This window comes from Dicentrarchus labrax, unplaced genomic scaffold (genome assembly GCF_905237075.1).
Source record: "Dicentrarchus labrax unplaced genomic scaffold, dlabrax2021, whole genome shotgun sequence".
Lineage (NCBI taxonomy): Eukaryota > Metazoa > Chordata > Actinopteri > Moronidae > Dicentrarchus > Dicentrarchus labrax.
The window spans coordinates 13881175-13896759 of record NW_026136711.1 but is presented as its reverse complement, the minus strand read 5'-3'; the positions used below and the strand labels follow the sequence as shown (position 1 = coordinate 13896759).

General features: G+C 37.0%; 1 protein-coding gene across 5 annotated transcripts in view; it reads left to right on the top strand.

Annotated features, from left to right (window-relative positions):
- The window catches only part of slc2a9l2 (solute carrier family 2 member 9, like 2), a 95974-nt gene that overhangs the window by 21896 nt on the left and 58493 nt on the right, over window positions 1-15585 (top strand). For all 5 annotated transcript variants that reach the window (XM_051414697.1, XM_051414695.1, XM_051414694.1 and 2 more), the window contains exons 5-7: window positions 1693-1817; window positions 3209-3354; window positions 15226-15358. In XM_051414697.1, the coding sequence (XP_051270657.1) occupies window positions 1693-1817; window positions 3209-3354; window positions 15226-15358 (404 nt within the window). The remainder of the gene's footprint in view (window positions 1-1692; window positions 1818-3208; window positions 3355-15225; window positions 15359-15585) is intronic.

Below are 15585 nucleotides of genomic sequence, written 5' to 3'. Positions count from 1 at the left end.
ACAACTACTCTTTTCCTAGATTGTCTGCAATTATTTTATCTGTGTCAAAGTGTAAAATCTAACTGAATATTAAACAGAAGTAAACAAAAATAAAATAATAGCTAGACCAAAATTTAAATTCTGCTTTCATTTGCTATGCTGTATCCATGATGTAGCATATGAGCAGATGCTGCTCCACACTCCAGTCCAGTAGGTGGAAAAGAGACGTAATTTGCTCTTGAGAGTATATTTGAGCAGCTGGATTCATATTTGAATCCTAACTCTTGGCAAGAAAGCAGATTAGCGTTTTTCCAAAACTATTTCCTTTGAACTGATCCCTCCTATCGGAGCCTCTGAAAGTTCTCATGTTCTCCAACGAACCAACTGAGCTGAAATGTTCTGCTACAATTACTACCACACTACCTGCATCTTTCTTGACTTGACATAAATTTTACCTGGACCCTCCATTTCATCTACACAGAGAAGTGTTGGTATTGGTCTCCGCAATCAAACGCTATAACAGTGTTTTCGGTGATAGCCAAACATCAAGCAACTATTACAAAAAAGAAGCTTTTTGGTAAATTATCCTGTGTGATAGTTTGGAATTATCTGTAGGAGTAAAGAGATCTTCAGTCAACAAACATGATGGATGTAATACCTTTGAGAGGTTTCACAGGGGAATTTAGGCCTTATTTTTAAGTGGTAAGTGGTGTCATAAATATTTACCAGGTTTTGTTGGTTTGCAGTCACAGCAGAGCATAGGTCAAAAGGCACTGGGAAGTGTAGATATGAAAGCCAGACATAAACACTTTTTGTTTTGCATGCAGGCAAACTGAACTTGAATACATATATTTACCATTAACCTGCACTGTTCAGTTGTTTTTTATGTTCTGAAGAGAAACTTGTAAAATTGGTTATTGTGTGAACTGTCCCAGTTTACTAGTGGTATTTACACTTTGTCCGCCATTTTAGAGCAACATCCAACATCCAACCAAGTAATGAATTCGTAACATGGTTGTTATAAGTGAATGAAGGCTGTCGGACTGCACAATAGAGTCTCTCATGAAAGGTGTGCTTAGGGTGGCATTGCACCCACATCATCGTTCATTTAGAATAATACTTTCTGACCTGAGGGTAGTAGTCATATTTACATGTATTTGTTTATTATTATTCTCTCAATTTAATATAAAACACAATTCAATCTCAAAAGATAGAAAAAAGATCATTTTAAATTGATAATGCCTTAATCGGTTTTCCTCAGTCATAAAGCCATATGAAGCTTGACCGGTCATGAGCAGCCTCCTTTGGAGCATAGGTATAGATTTTTCTGCTTTGCTTGCTCTGAAGAATAGTACATATCCACTCATTTATTAATCCGCTTGAAGCCATGAATGCCACTCTTTATTATTCTGTTCCATAAAGGCTCTTTAGAACATTCTTACCTTTTTGCTCCAAAAAACCTGAAATGTTTTAGAAGTTAGATTAGTTAGCTGTGATTGGTTTTGCTGTTTGAATGTTACATAACAATAAATCATTGTGCTCATTTTGACAAATTGAAGTAAATAAATAAATTGTATAGGGATTAGGACTACAATTTGTTTCAGATCATTTAAATCTGTGCCTATAGTTGATGTTCTCTGTTGAAGTTTGCTTTCTTTTTCCTACCATATTCTCTTTTCTTAAAATGTTTTTTAATTATCTTTTTGAATTTAGAAAGGGAACCTTGCTGCTGAATAACAGCTTTGCCATAATAGCTGCTCTGTTGCTGTCCCTCGGTGAAAAGGCAAAATCTTTTGAGATGCTCATCATTGGCCGCTTCATAATCGGGGTTGACTCTGGTAAGTGTTTCATTCATAAGGCTGTAGAAGTATGTTAGTATCCATACGCACTCACCACAGAGTCAGAGACAAAAGTCAGAGTAAGAGCAAACCACTGGAGAGAAACATCAATGGAAAAATGTAATCATGTAAAACAAGTGCAGACCTTGAAAGCATGTTGGACCGCATTATTAAGTTTGATCAAAAGTTACACAAAGAAACTTACCTGTTACCTAGAAACTAAGTTGTGTCTGTGGGTGCTTAACATTGGATGTGTGTTCCTATGACTGCCATATACTGAAGGCCTCAAAATAAATTAACACAAATCTTCCTGTTGCCCAACACAGCCTTAATAAGATAGAAATGTTCATTTTCATCTGCAGCTTCAAAAGGGATAAAATGATGGGAAAAGAAAAGGTGCAACTCCTAAAAAATAATGTAGGTTTATAACCCCACCCCAAGGAAAAGGACAAGTCTTGTAGGAAGATGTCAAGGATAGTTTACTTGACAAACCTGAATGCACTGATGATCAGCAAGACTGATTATAGGTCTAACTTTCCCTTCTGAATGCATGTCTCTAGTCAGGGAAGAAGAGCTTAACATCAGCGCTCATTCATCCCTGTCACTGTTGGTTATGTTACCAGCAGAATCACATTTTAGGGAGCTCAAATTGTAGTTACCAAAAATCACATCATATGAGTGCTGAACACAGTTTTAATTCCAAGATTAACAAATCCATCCTTGTGTTTGAAGAACTAGGTTATCTGGAGAAGGATTTAAAGGTCATTTGAGCTGGCAAACATCTTAATTGCCTGGATTAGTTGAGTGTTGTATGGAACGGAACGATTTCCAGCTCAGCATTGATGTGTGTGTTACCTGAAAAAACGCATTCACTGCAGATCACGATCACTTGTTTACAATTTCTAAACCATGGAAATTGAACTGTGCAAAAAGCTGTGTGAGGATTAAATGTTCTCTCACTGCTGGTCATTTTGAATGCACAGGCTGCAGATCAGCATTCCTCAAATGTCGCTGAATGTTGAACACAGTCGGTGCGAGCTTTATGCTGTTCGTTTGCTTGTGCTTGTGCATTTCTGTGGGAAAACAATACAGATTGAGTTTCAGAAACAATTCAGTTATCAACAGTCTGTCAACAAGTGTTGACAGACTGCTGGAGGTTGAAGATAAAAGAAACATGGAGTGATACTTTCTCCTGGTATCACAGCTCTGCCCATAAGCAGCCACACATTTTGTTTTTTCCACTTGGTGGTGAGGGGAGTGGTATCACATAAAAAAAGTAATGTCATTGCATTTCCTTCCTGCAGTGTGAGTCCAGTAAAACTGAATCTGTCTTTTGTCCCTTCCATAGCAAGATCCATCGCAGGATGTTAATATGTTGTTTTTTCTGACAGGTATAGCTCTCAGTGTGCTTCCCATGTACCTGGGAGAGATTACACCAAGACATATCAGAGGTTCCATTGGCCAGTTCAACTCCATCCTGATCTGCTTGGGAGTGTTCACGGGACAAGTGTTGGGGCTGCCCGAGCTGCTGGGTCAGGTCAGTGTTGTTAGAGATTTTAGATTGTATGGAAATATGGAAGTAGTATTTGCAATGTTACCTATGTACGTGTTTTTGAGGTGACATTTTAAAGGTTGGGGTTTAGATTAGCGCATTTTTTTTATTTGAATCAGAAAATCCTAATTCGGACAACAAATTGAAGCCTGGGTGTAGCCCTGGAAAAGATTGTGGAAAATATTTTTTGACTTTGGATGTCATGAAAGAATATAGTCCTTTTTCTCTTGACCTCAGTCTAAGTTGGCTTTTTCAGTAAAAATGTGAACCTGTCATGTCTTTGATAATGCATTGTGTGCATAAGTTGTAATACCAGATATTGTTGTTGTCCAGATTTCTTGCCACTGTCTAGCAGATAAAAAAAATAAAATATTTTCAACACATTGCAATGCTTAGTATTGCTGGGTGTGCTCACAGGTGCAACACATGCCATATTTGAGTACACTCATTGTCTAGTGAGTGTAAATCTGTCAACTGCTAAAATATTTTGTGCAAAGTCTCATTTAAAGAAAGGCTACACTGGGCTACAACGCTTCACATTCAATATATGGGGATCTTATTTTATTCAAGAGCAGTTCACACATTGCACACATCCATTTGGACCTGGGTAAATACAGTGAAAGATTGAAGGTTGAGTCTTTGTAAGTTCATCTCATTCATTCTTGTTGGACAATTCTGTCAAAATGAATCCATGACATGAACACATAAACCTTTGAAGGAGTTCATTATTTTCACGGACTGGGGAGTCTGTGGCATTTCTACCTTTGTGGGTCGGTCAAACCTTGAGGTCACAAGAGAGGTAAAACAAATAAAAATCTCTTCCACAAATGCATACCACACAGAAGTCTGAGTTCTAATGCAATAACTAATACAATGGTCAGGATACGGTAATAAAATAACAAGTATCATCCAAAAACCCACAGTGCTATTAGCACTTGTAGATATTTGCATGGTGAACAGTTGATAACAGATAAGATATTCATAGCAAAAACTAAACCAGTCAATAAGGTTAGACTACTTTTTGGTTTCCTTGAAACTGATCACTTAAGTTCTAATTATTGATACTATGTTCAGATTTTAACCTTATTGGAATAAATATGATTACCTTTGACCATAAAAGAGGCCCTGGTGGGTAAACTGAATGAATTACTCTCAAGGACAAGGATTTCATTGAGGTCACACAAATTATTATAGAAGTATTTTTCCATTAAAATGTGGAAACAGCAAACCCTCCTTGTTGGATGCCTTCAACAGTACCCAGTACCCTGAGAGGTCACTGTATTCAATGAAGTTTGAGGAAAGAGAAACAAAACATCTCCAGTAACAGTAAGTAGTACAACAAATTGAACAATTATCTAGACTTAGGGATGAAAATTAAAATTGAAGAAAAAAGGACTAGAACTTTCAATAGAAATAAAGTTGAATAAAATTCGAACAATGTACTAAATTCTTTATGAACTTGCAACAAAAGAATGCAGCTAAAGACAAATCCATCATCAAAACTCAGCATTGGCATAATAAATAGTACTGCTTTCAAAGAGCACAAAGGTATTATATGAGAGGAACATAGATACACAAAACAAACAAGTACAAAGACCCTCAAGTTACCTTTTTAAAGCCAATATAGAACCTTTCTTTCAAATTATCTGGCAGCAATTATCAGCTGAAGAGAAATGTTTATGTAACAGACTGTTCTTGGCATTAAACTCTTTCAAGGCTTTTAAAAGCCAAGGCCTTGATGGAGTATCTCTTGAGTTTTACAGACCTTTTACTGCTTCATGAAAGTACATACACTGGCATGCTTTAATTGTGCATATATGAAGGAAAAATTTTACTTCAGGAACTCATCAAGAAGGGCTGATGTCCCTGATTTTGAAGGGGACCTATTAAGCTCATTTCCAATTCTGTATGTTTATTCTGAGACTCCACCAGTAGTTTTGTAGAGAAATTATCTAGCTAGGTCTGACAAAGTTTAAGTATGTTATCCATCATCATCCCCTTGTACAAAGTATCCTCTTCTGCTTTCACTTATTTGAAAACCATGCCTAGAACTGAGCCCTGACTTAATTTCTTTACATTCCAAAGTCAAAACTCCATGAACCTCTACATTGCTCAGGGTTTGTTTCCTAAATGATGTGTGAAGCAGTGACCCGGAAGTGCTTTTCCCTTACATACCTCTCCAGGCAAATCCCAAGGGTCAAACCATTTCCGGGTAAACTCATGTGTGTCAGTGTTTGGGAGTGAGCAAACCAAAGTTCTGGAGAGGTTATTATTATTAGTTTTATTTTGACCTTGGTCTCAAATATAATGCTTATGCACCGCACTAGAATACAATAATATTATAGGATCAAACAGTTCGAAAAATACCATAGCTTAAAACCAAAATGTCTATATTGTATGTAGACTGTATTGTTGAAAATGTTGCAAAATAGATCACATCAGTCTGTTCAAAGAAAACTTTACTGAACAGGAGAGTATACCACTTGTCTAATGTGACATTTAGCTGTGAATGAGGTTTTAATGCCAAGGACCTTTCCTTCTGATGGTAGAGCTGATGAAGCCTCATCTATGAGTGGCAGACTTCATCAATGTTACAGCTACAGTCCATATACTTCATTTCAACTTGACATCGAAGCTTGATCTCACACTGGAGAAAAAAACAGACAGACTCTTCCGTTTACACTTAATGATTTCCCATCACTCTGCCTGACAGCACTTTGCCAAATCAACAACATGTCCTTCTCATCCACTTGAGTAATAAACTCACATTTTTATCTTATCTTTATCTTATCTTATCACAATATTCGATTGGTTCTATCTGCCCCTTGTATCAATAAGATATAAGCAGGAATTCTCAATCACACCTTGTTTACCCTCGAGGAAGTGTTATCCATTTCCCATCTGTCTCACCTTAATGCCCACCACTGACTTGGCCTACTGCTGAGGCATGTTCATGATGGGGATCCAGTCCTCATCTGTACCCTTGATTATCCATGTGCTAGATTTTCAGTTTATCTTTTAGGGTTGAAAACAAACATTAGCCTACAGCATGTATACTTTAAAAGCCAAATTAAGTTGTGTAATGTGAAAAGAAATCCAATGATATAAAGCACTCTACTCCTGGCACATTCTGTTGACTTTAGCTCACTGCTTACTTTTGGCACTGTATTAAAAAATTAATAACTGAATGCATTTCCTCTAAACTGCTTTCCCACTTCTAAAACATGCAGTCGATTCTGTCTGTGGTGTAAACGTGAGTGAGGGTGACCTTGTATTCCTGTTCCTGTTGCTTTTCTTCTAGGGTTAGTTGGCAATGTTTACTGATCCATACAGTACATTGTACTGGAAAACAGTTACTCGATAATAGAACTGTATTATAGTAGGAAGTTGATTGCTTCTCTGTTTTTGAGTGAGCATAATTTCATTACTGTTTAAATAACACAAACAGTGGTGATAGTGGCCAGTGCGTAATGAAGCTTTTAACAGAAGTAAAATAGTTTGGAAGCTTATTATTCCTGTCAAAGACACTGGGTGCCAAACTGACAATAAAAATAAATATACATAATAGAACTGTAAATGCTTGATTTAACTGCTTAATTGGTGACAATTAATCAGTAAATGTAAGAGTTTAGAGGAGTTTGAAGTGCCCTCAAGATGCATAAGATAAAAATAAATAAATGACAAAACCAGTCAAATCAAATTGTTTTGTGTTTTCCAATGAAAGTAGATGATAAGATGGTTAAAATGATCCGGGTTTGAATATAGCATAATCTTTGCCATCATAATTGTAAAGATTGTGGATGTAAGCTCTCTGCTGATGCTAAGGAAATGCAAGTACCATTAAATTAAGTTGAGATTTTTAGTGACAAAAAACTGCTCACTGAAACACCAAAACTCAGATTGGATCTTTGCTCACGAGGAATGTTTTGTCATAAAAATGATGGACAGTAAAGTAACATAAATGAAAACATAATACATTTGTAGTGAGTGGATATGGTCTGTACTGTGTATAGGTGAATTATGTGAATGGGATTTGTAAAGATGTGCCGGTGCATTAACCACAACCAGAGGTGTTTCTGCATACCTACTGAGACAAGATGGTATGGGGCTGTACAGCATCTGTATTTCTCTGTGTAATTGTTTGTATATGATAACACACTTCAAAGCCACAAACAACAAGACTGCATCCACATTTTCTTTTGTTCGGGGCTTTACTTTGCCGTAATGTATGTGCATAACACCATAGTATTGCTCATTTCCTGTGGTATATTGCTTTCATTCCAGCAATGATGATTTAAGAGCAACAACCATATTTCTAAGCCAGTGAATTTTGGATGAAGCTCCTTTTTACATAATTTCTATATGCCTATTGCATGGAGGCTTGAGAATTGTTGCGTTTAATCTGTTTTCTGTTAGCTTCTACATTTCTTTTTCATGATTTTCCATTAAATATTACATATCTTTGCATGGTTCTTGCTTTGGATTAAAAGTGTCTGCCACCTTTTAAGCCTTTTGACTTTGATGTCTGACCCTTGAAAAATAGAAAGTAAATTTTTTTTTCAAACCAAATTTATTCTTCCATAAATTATTGTGCATTTTCACTTTCAAGTAAACTGAAGGAAGAAATCAATACTGTTTGGAACTCGATGTATGTCTTGAGCTGTGAATCCCCTCGTTCTTGTTTTTGTTTTCAGAGGATTTGACCAAGTTCTCCTCTCCTATTTTCTCCCACTGTCACTTTGCACTGACATTTACACATGGGATAGTGTCCGAGCTTTGAGCAAGCAGATACTCATTTTTAATTTATAAGTATTGGTTTGTCCGATCCATCATTTCGACCTGTAGACCACCTTTATAAATATCATATGGAATTGTGTGTCCTCACGCAGCCATAGTTATGTATTCTTATCACCTCTCTGATACCCTTCAGGACAGGCTGTTCCTTTGCCATTTGACAAGTGCATCACAGACATGTGTGACATATCTGATGAATGCCACCATCTTTGCTGGCATTTGGTTATGACACTTAAACAGGTTTCCTCTCAGTGGAGGCTTCTGTTAATGGGAGCTGGTCTAAGATGTCACTTGTTGTGTGGTGCAAAATGGTGATAAGCTTTGACAAATGATAATTGCTCTAACCTTCATGCTTAGCCACTGACCTTCTCCCAGTAGGGACACATGTTTAGCCAGTCTGTCACTAAACTCTCCTGAGACACTGAACTCATCACCATGCCTAAAACACAGCTTACACCAGTAAGGCTAGATTCAGTGGCCTTAATGGGCCCTTATTTATATTCTATATCCTCCATCACAATTCCCTTTGCCTTTGGAGGGGTTGTGCAAATGGAAAAAAAAAAATCAATGGATTGTTATATGTGAGGATTGTCATTGTAGTGCAATTCATTTTAGAAGGTATCACAGTGGGTATCATACAGAAGAATATGGCATTCTGAATTTGTTGTGTGTGTGTGTGTGTGTGTGTGTGTGTGTGTGTGTGTGTGTGTGTGTGTTTTCAGTTTTTTGCAGTTTAATAGTACAGTACGCAGTATTCTGTATGTCCACACCAACCAATGCAGTAGTGGAGCATTCAGTGCTTTTGCAACGTGACTTTTGATTGTAGAGACACTATATGCTATGCTGTGTTTGCAAATTTTAACGACATGCTGAAACACTTTGTTTCAGTAATTCACTCTGGCCTGCAGTCAGATTGAATTTCTGGGAAAAAAAAAACAATCAGAAATAATTGAAAATGAAATTAAAACAAACAGTAAAATAAAAGAAATTGTTTTGTACAGTCACATAATATTAAAGGAGGAGTTTAACTATATGGAAAACACGTTTATTCACTTTCTTGCCAAGAGTTAGATGAAAGGGTTGATAGGCGTTGAATGTGAATGGACTCCTGGCACTAGCTTCATATTTAACGGACAGAAATGATGTGGCATCAATCCTCTCACCGTAGTTTCTCCTTTGTGCTTGAAAGTGGTGGGTGAAGCAATGGAGATGCTGTCTGCAAAAATACTACACACTGGTCCTTAAAAGTCAAATGGAGCTGCAGATTCAGTTGACCATTTTCAGTAGTGTCATCACTATGGGCGACCCTTTTCATTTGTCACATTGTTTTCACATTGTCATGTGATAACTTGTTATTATAAAAATATTGATTGTAGCCGGTTTTAGTAACTTAGTCCACATGAACCCTTCCTGTAAGGTGTGAATCATAGTGGAATGCTACAGATCCCTGAACTAAGAGGAGCGTTGCTTTAATATTTTAAGAAAGGGACAGCACACACCTGCAAGGGCCAACTGTCAGTTTGCTCTTCTGACAGAGCATCAGGAAAATAGGCTCCCGGAGGAGGTGACAGTCATTACAAACAGCTACAGGCAGAGAGATGATGGGCTTTTCTTCTGATCCTGGCAGATCTCCACCTTTGTAGTATTCGAAAGGCTTAGATTCTGACGACGTGAGGTTTTTACCAACAAGGTTTTCATTTTGTAAGAATTCAATGTGGAAAAGGTGTTTATCCTATTTACAGACATAGAATAACTCCAGAGAAATGTTTGTCTTTCAGGTAATGGGCAGACTAATGAGACATGACTAGAAACAGTTCCTTTTCCTCACCTATCTGCCATTTTTATAACTTTAAGTTTAAAATAATTTGGCATGCAATATGCATTGCTCAATTGATAAAAAATATTTCTAATTTATACTTAATTGCTCTTCCAGGACAACAGAACATTTCAATATAAATATCAGATAATCTCAAGATATTGTCCCGTAATGCACCATTTGTAATCCATCATGCATTAGTCTCTAACCAGCTGACAGTGAGTGATAGCCAAATAAATCTCACCGTCAGCTGCGGGAATAAAGAATTAAATTTAACTGTTGCTGCCTGTCCAAAACCAAGTAAAGAGCAGGTTCATTTCTCACTTTGGGAATGGTCTGGCTAGGTAAAGTAATTAAGACTGACCCAACACAGATAATATTAGCTTGTGTAATTGGACAAATCACAGATGTGGACCATCTGACATTTCCATTACCTCTGAGAAGTTATCGGTCCACACTAACCCCCTCTCTGGCTTTGTGGTGGTCCTCCTGCTGCAGTCGAGGCTTCTGCACATTTTCCTCTGTTTTGCACCCCTCAGCTCAAGACAACAAAGATGTGTTTCATGCCCTGCTTTTGTACAATCACAGGATGAAAATGTGCACCCTGCAGCCTCTGTATTCTCGGAGGAGATTCTCAATTATCTCCTCTGAGAATGCAGAAAAACTGAAAAGCTCTTGCAATACAGCAATAAACCATTTGCCTGCTTTGTTTAGTTTACTGTAAATGAGTATCACTCCAGGTCATAGCAGGGCTTTCCAAACTAATTTTTTTTTATCATGAGGGATGATGGGATCAGGGCCCAGAAGAGAGACGCAGCCTGGCTCATCGTGCTTGCCCCAGTTAAAAACAACTATTGGTGGACACCATAAGGCATGCATTTAGTTTGTACTGTAAACAGGGCTGAAACTGTGTTTGTTTGTGTGTGTGTGTGTGTGTGTGTGTACACACTGAAGCAGTTAAGTACATGTGTGAACTTCACAAGTTACACTTGCCATGACCTCGTTCAGCACCTACAAATTATCATTCTCCAGTTGCCTTGCAATTGCCAAGTCAAGTATGGTTTTCTATGTATATCCCTAATAACCACAGTCTAACCTAATTATTACTGTAGGCGTTGTATCTGAATGTTGGATTGGGACTGTTCACCTTCCATCAATGTTCTCTTACATCTACATGCTGTAAACCTCTTTAATTAAACATTCAGTCAACTTTTTTTCTTTTTCGGGACACGCCTGTCATAACAGAAATGATCAGTTTGTGAGTGCAGTCAACATCAGCAACCTGTGTTATGTCATACCAGAAAATGACATAGAGTAACGAAAATTATTTCTTATAAGATGTGTATATATATATATACATATATCACAGAAATTAGTTCTTGTAGAACATGAATTAAATCGCCCACTCTAGTCTCCAGCTGGGATAATACGACCCAGAACTCACATCTGGTTTGCACAGCGTGCGTACATTTACATAGCTCAGCCAGGATTTAGTGCACCGAAGATCATTGAGAAGAGTTGGACTCTTAGAGGTGTAGATAAGCTCGTTTTATCAGTCAAAAAGTCATACATATTACACATTTTTCAAATTACAAGAAATATCTCAGAAGGGCCTTAGTGAGAAATAGAATTACAAGTAAGAACTTTAGTGCTGCAGTAATGATTCACTCACTCAATCTGGTTTCACTTCTCCCTTTCCCTTCTCATTAATGCATTGGTTAGATAAAATGTAAATGTATTATAAATTCTTCTTAAAAGTCTAGAAGATTATTTTCAAGATACACATTCATCACACATTCATTACACATTCAACTATACCAACTCTTTTTATTGTTCTCAATTTTTTACTAATATAACTGATGCAATATTGATTTAAAAACATATTTTTTTAACAGATCAAACATTGAGGTAAGGGCAACATAAAAATAGTTATCTCTCCCTCTGGATTGTGGGGGTATATTTCATAGGACCAGTGTGTACTGTATGTACTTATATATGTACATGCAGTATAAATAGATACATTATATAGCTGTTGTCACAATATCAGATTTTCACTATGTGGTTAAAATGATTTATGATAACTATATTATCAAGAGGACACAATATTATAATATGTGTATTATTAACAATATCAATATTTAATTTGTAAGTATCATGGTTATCATAAACATCAGTATATCACAACACACCGAATAAGGTCATTGTATTGCTGTCAAAAAACATTGTGCTTTTAGAAAAGACTGGAACACATTTTTATGCATATTGACTGCCATATAGGTTTTAAAGATTAGAATACACATCTTGGTAATATTTGGTAAAATTTAAAGCTGAACTATTCAATATTTTTATATTAACAATGGAATGGAAATACTATGTGTAATCTGATAGTGGTCGCTTGTAGTGATAAACCCACAAATTATGACCCAGTTCTCCTCAGCTCCTTGGAGCATTTTACCATTAGTCAGGTGATTTATATTAATTAATTTATTTAATAATTCATATTTATTGTATTTTTTTGTCAAAGGAACAGAAACACCACTCCAAATACTGTAAATGATAATGTTGCTGCATGTCTGCTGGATGTGTAAATAAGTAACCTTTTTATAAGAGGTAATATCAATGTTGTGTTTACTGTACAGCTTTTTTCTCCTGCCACCAAGTGGCCAACAACAACAAACACACATTTTAAGAATTCTGCTTAAATTAAAATCTATAAATTGAATCATTTGGTCTTCTCAAATCTTTTTACATACATGTTGTACTGTATAACACATACTTACACTACTGAAAGTGTAATCTAATTTTGGTGGACAAGTTCTGCAGACCATCTGTGTCTTCTTGTTTCCCTCACTTACCTTTCCTTTCCTTGTGCCTTATCTCCCCCCTGCAAGGAGGTGAGAGAGAGACACGAGGACGGAGGAGGCGAAACTGCCAAATGAGAAATCTTTGCGTCAATTACCTATGGCGTACTGCACAGCTGTCACACACCTGTCAAACTGGTACCAATGTCCACAGAACCCCTTACAATTTCAAAACCTTACAGTATTCATTCAGATATCTAAATGGTTTAACATTACCCATTTTAGCTGTACTATTACTGTTGTTGATCATTTAATATTCATTTTAAATAGGCGTATTCTAATATATGTACAGGTCTGTGTCATTTTTTACGATTACTTCAGTTGCGTGGCCTATTTATTTGCATTATTGTTATCTGCACAATAATATACCACACAGCTGCGTAATAAAGTGTGTATTTTGACGGTAGATTAAATTATCCTGTAAATTATTTATTACACACAACGTGACGGCGCATTATATTGCATCTCTCAAGTGTATGCTGTTATATTATGTGTGGATGCATAAACTGTGTGAATTAAGAATGATCAAATTTAGTTTTTAACATTATCAATTTGGTTTTCACTGCCAAACATACAAATAACACACATGTTCCACATGGGGCGGGCGTTATTTTCAGATCACGGCCATAACTCATAATACAAGCCTTCCACATATTATACACCGGTGTTTCCTCGCTCTCAGCTCCTCCAGAAGCCTCCTCTCTCCTCGCTCCTCGTCTCCTCCAGGTGGATTTAAGAAACTGGAAGATCCTTCATGATGTCAGAGGGGGAATAATGTCCAGGACACAGGTGAAGAGAGGACACGATAGAGCATAAGTTAGTTTCATGGAAAGCACCCTATATGACTCCCGAATGCGCAGTTAATTTACATCTCAGGCTGACTTGTTAAAGAAAAGTTAATTGCATTTTTAAAAATGTTTTAGAGTCTGACAAGAAGTTTTTTCCACCTAGTAAAGGTTAGACAACTGAATCCCCAACAGACTTCTTATGAGTTGCAGGCTGACATTTCTTTTTCTTCAAAAGGCATCCCCTCTCCATAGTCGCTCCATAACTGTGAATATCCCCCTCTCATTCGCTCAAGTGAGATCATGGAGCATAGATCTGTCGGATAGATGGGGATATGCATTCTGTCATCTTTCCTAAGGGCAATGTTTTGTGTGAGGTATGCACAGTATGTCAGTGTGTTTTCACACTGTTACAGGTCAGAGATCCTTTTTGGTGTGTGACAAACCATTAATGGTGACTGTGTGATGTCAGGTCAGTGACCTGAACCTTCATCAATACAGGTTGGTTCTCACATTTCTCTTAGTTTTAATAAGCTTAGAAGGATGATGACTACACTGTCAGATTGTTTTGTGTTCAAAGAAAACTTTTGTATGTGTGCAACCATGTATCAAATCCAAGGTTATCTTGAATGACTCTAGTGCTCTTTGTTGTTGTTGTTGTTGTTGTTGTTGTTGTTGTTGTTGTTGCAAAGCACTCCATGAAAAGACTATGTTGAATGCCAGCTTCCATAAATCCACCAGGCTTTGATAAATATTAAGCCTTTGAGGCATTTTGGGAAGAAATCAATGTGTAATAGAACTAAGACAACCTAGATGACTAACGGCATCCCTATGAATGCATTCGTGTTTGGCTATTTGTCTTCTCTGCATCCATGCAGCCTATATTCACTCCTTAACCTAGTCGCGATACAGAAACAAGATATACAGTTTCCCTTTCCCATTCCCAGGTTTGAAGATGTTTGGATGTCATGGTTTTTTATGATATTGGCCTCATAATCAGCTAATCATTTTGTACTCACTCGTCATCACAATGACTGGGAAAACCGCCAACTCAATTTTGGGTTTATCACATCTATTAAGGCAGGATCGCCCTTGACCAAAGTCATTTCCCAGACAAGAGGGATGTGCCCCTGTTGTAAATGAATCTACAGTAGCTACCATAGAAGAGAGTTACGTAACTTGAGTTTACAGTCTTTTTTTAATTGTTGGGATTATAACATAACATTTTTTTATCAATTCCGTTGTATTGTTATTAACCATGTTCACTTCACAAATTACTTTTTCTCAGCGTTACACATTGTCATTGCTTATTTGAATTAACACTAATTTACAGCAGAAAAGAAAACATAAATAAAATGCACCACTTGAAGATCATAAGTCTCAATTTTCACATTCAATGCCATAAACCTATGCCCTAATTTCCACAAGCACAATAACTCATTACTATGTTGCAGAAATTCTTAATGTGACAATGATGTGCATCCACGTATACAACAGCTGTAAGATACATCTGCTTCGTCCAACTTCTTTGTATATTATGGTGCAGCTCATCTGTGTCTGAATGTTTGACGTGATCCTTTTGTTGATATCTTGACTGCAGGAGTCCAGGTGGAACTACCTGTTTTCCTTCCTGGCATTACCAGCAACGCTGCAGCTGTGTGTGCTACCCTTCCTCCCCGAGAGTCCTCGCTACCTTCTGATGGAGAGGAGGAATGAAGCTGGAGCAGAAAGAGGTATTGTATACACTAACAGAAATACATGTGCACTCAAATTCACTCAATTACATTTGCAGAATGGGCTTTAATGTTTAATGTAAAGTTTCTGGTCTGTACAACAATAACATCCACACACTTCTTTCAATTTATATTGAAAATATGATTCTCCTGCTGCACCATGCATAAATTACTTCAATGTGAAAAACTCTTTAAAGTGGTGGTTCACATTTTCTTTTTCTTTTTTT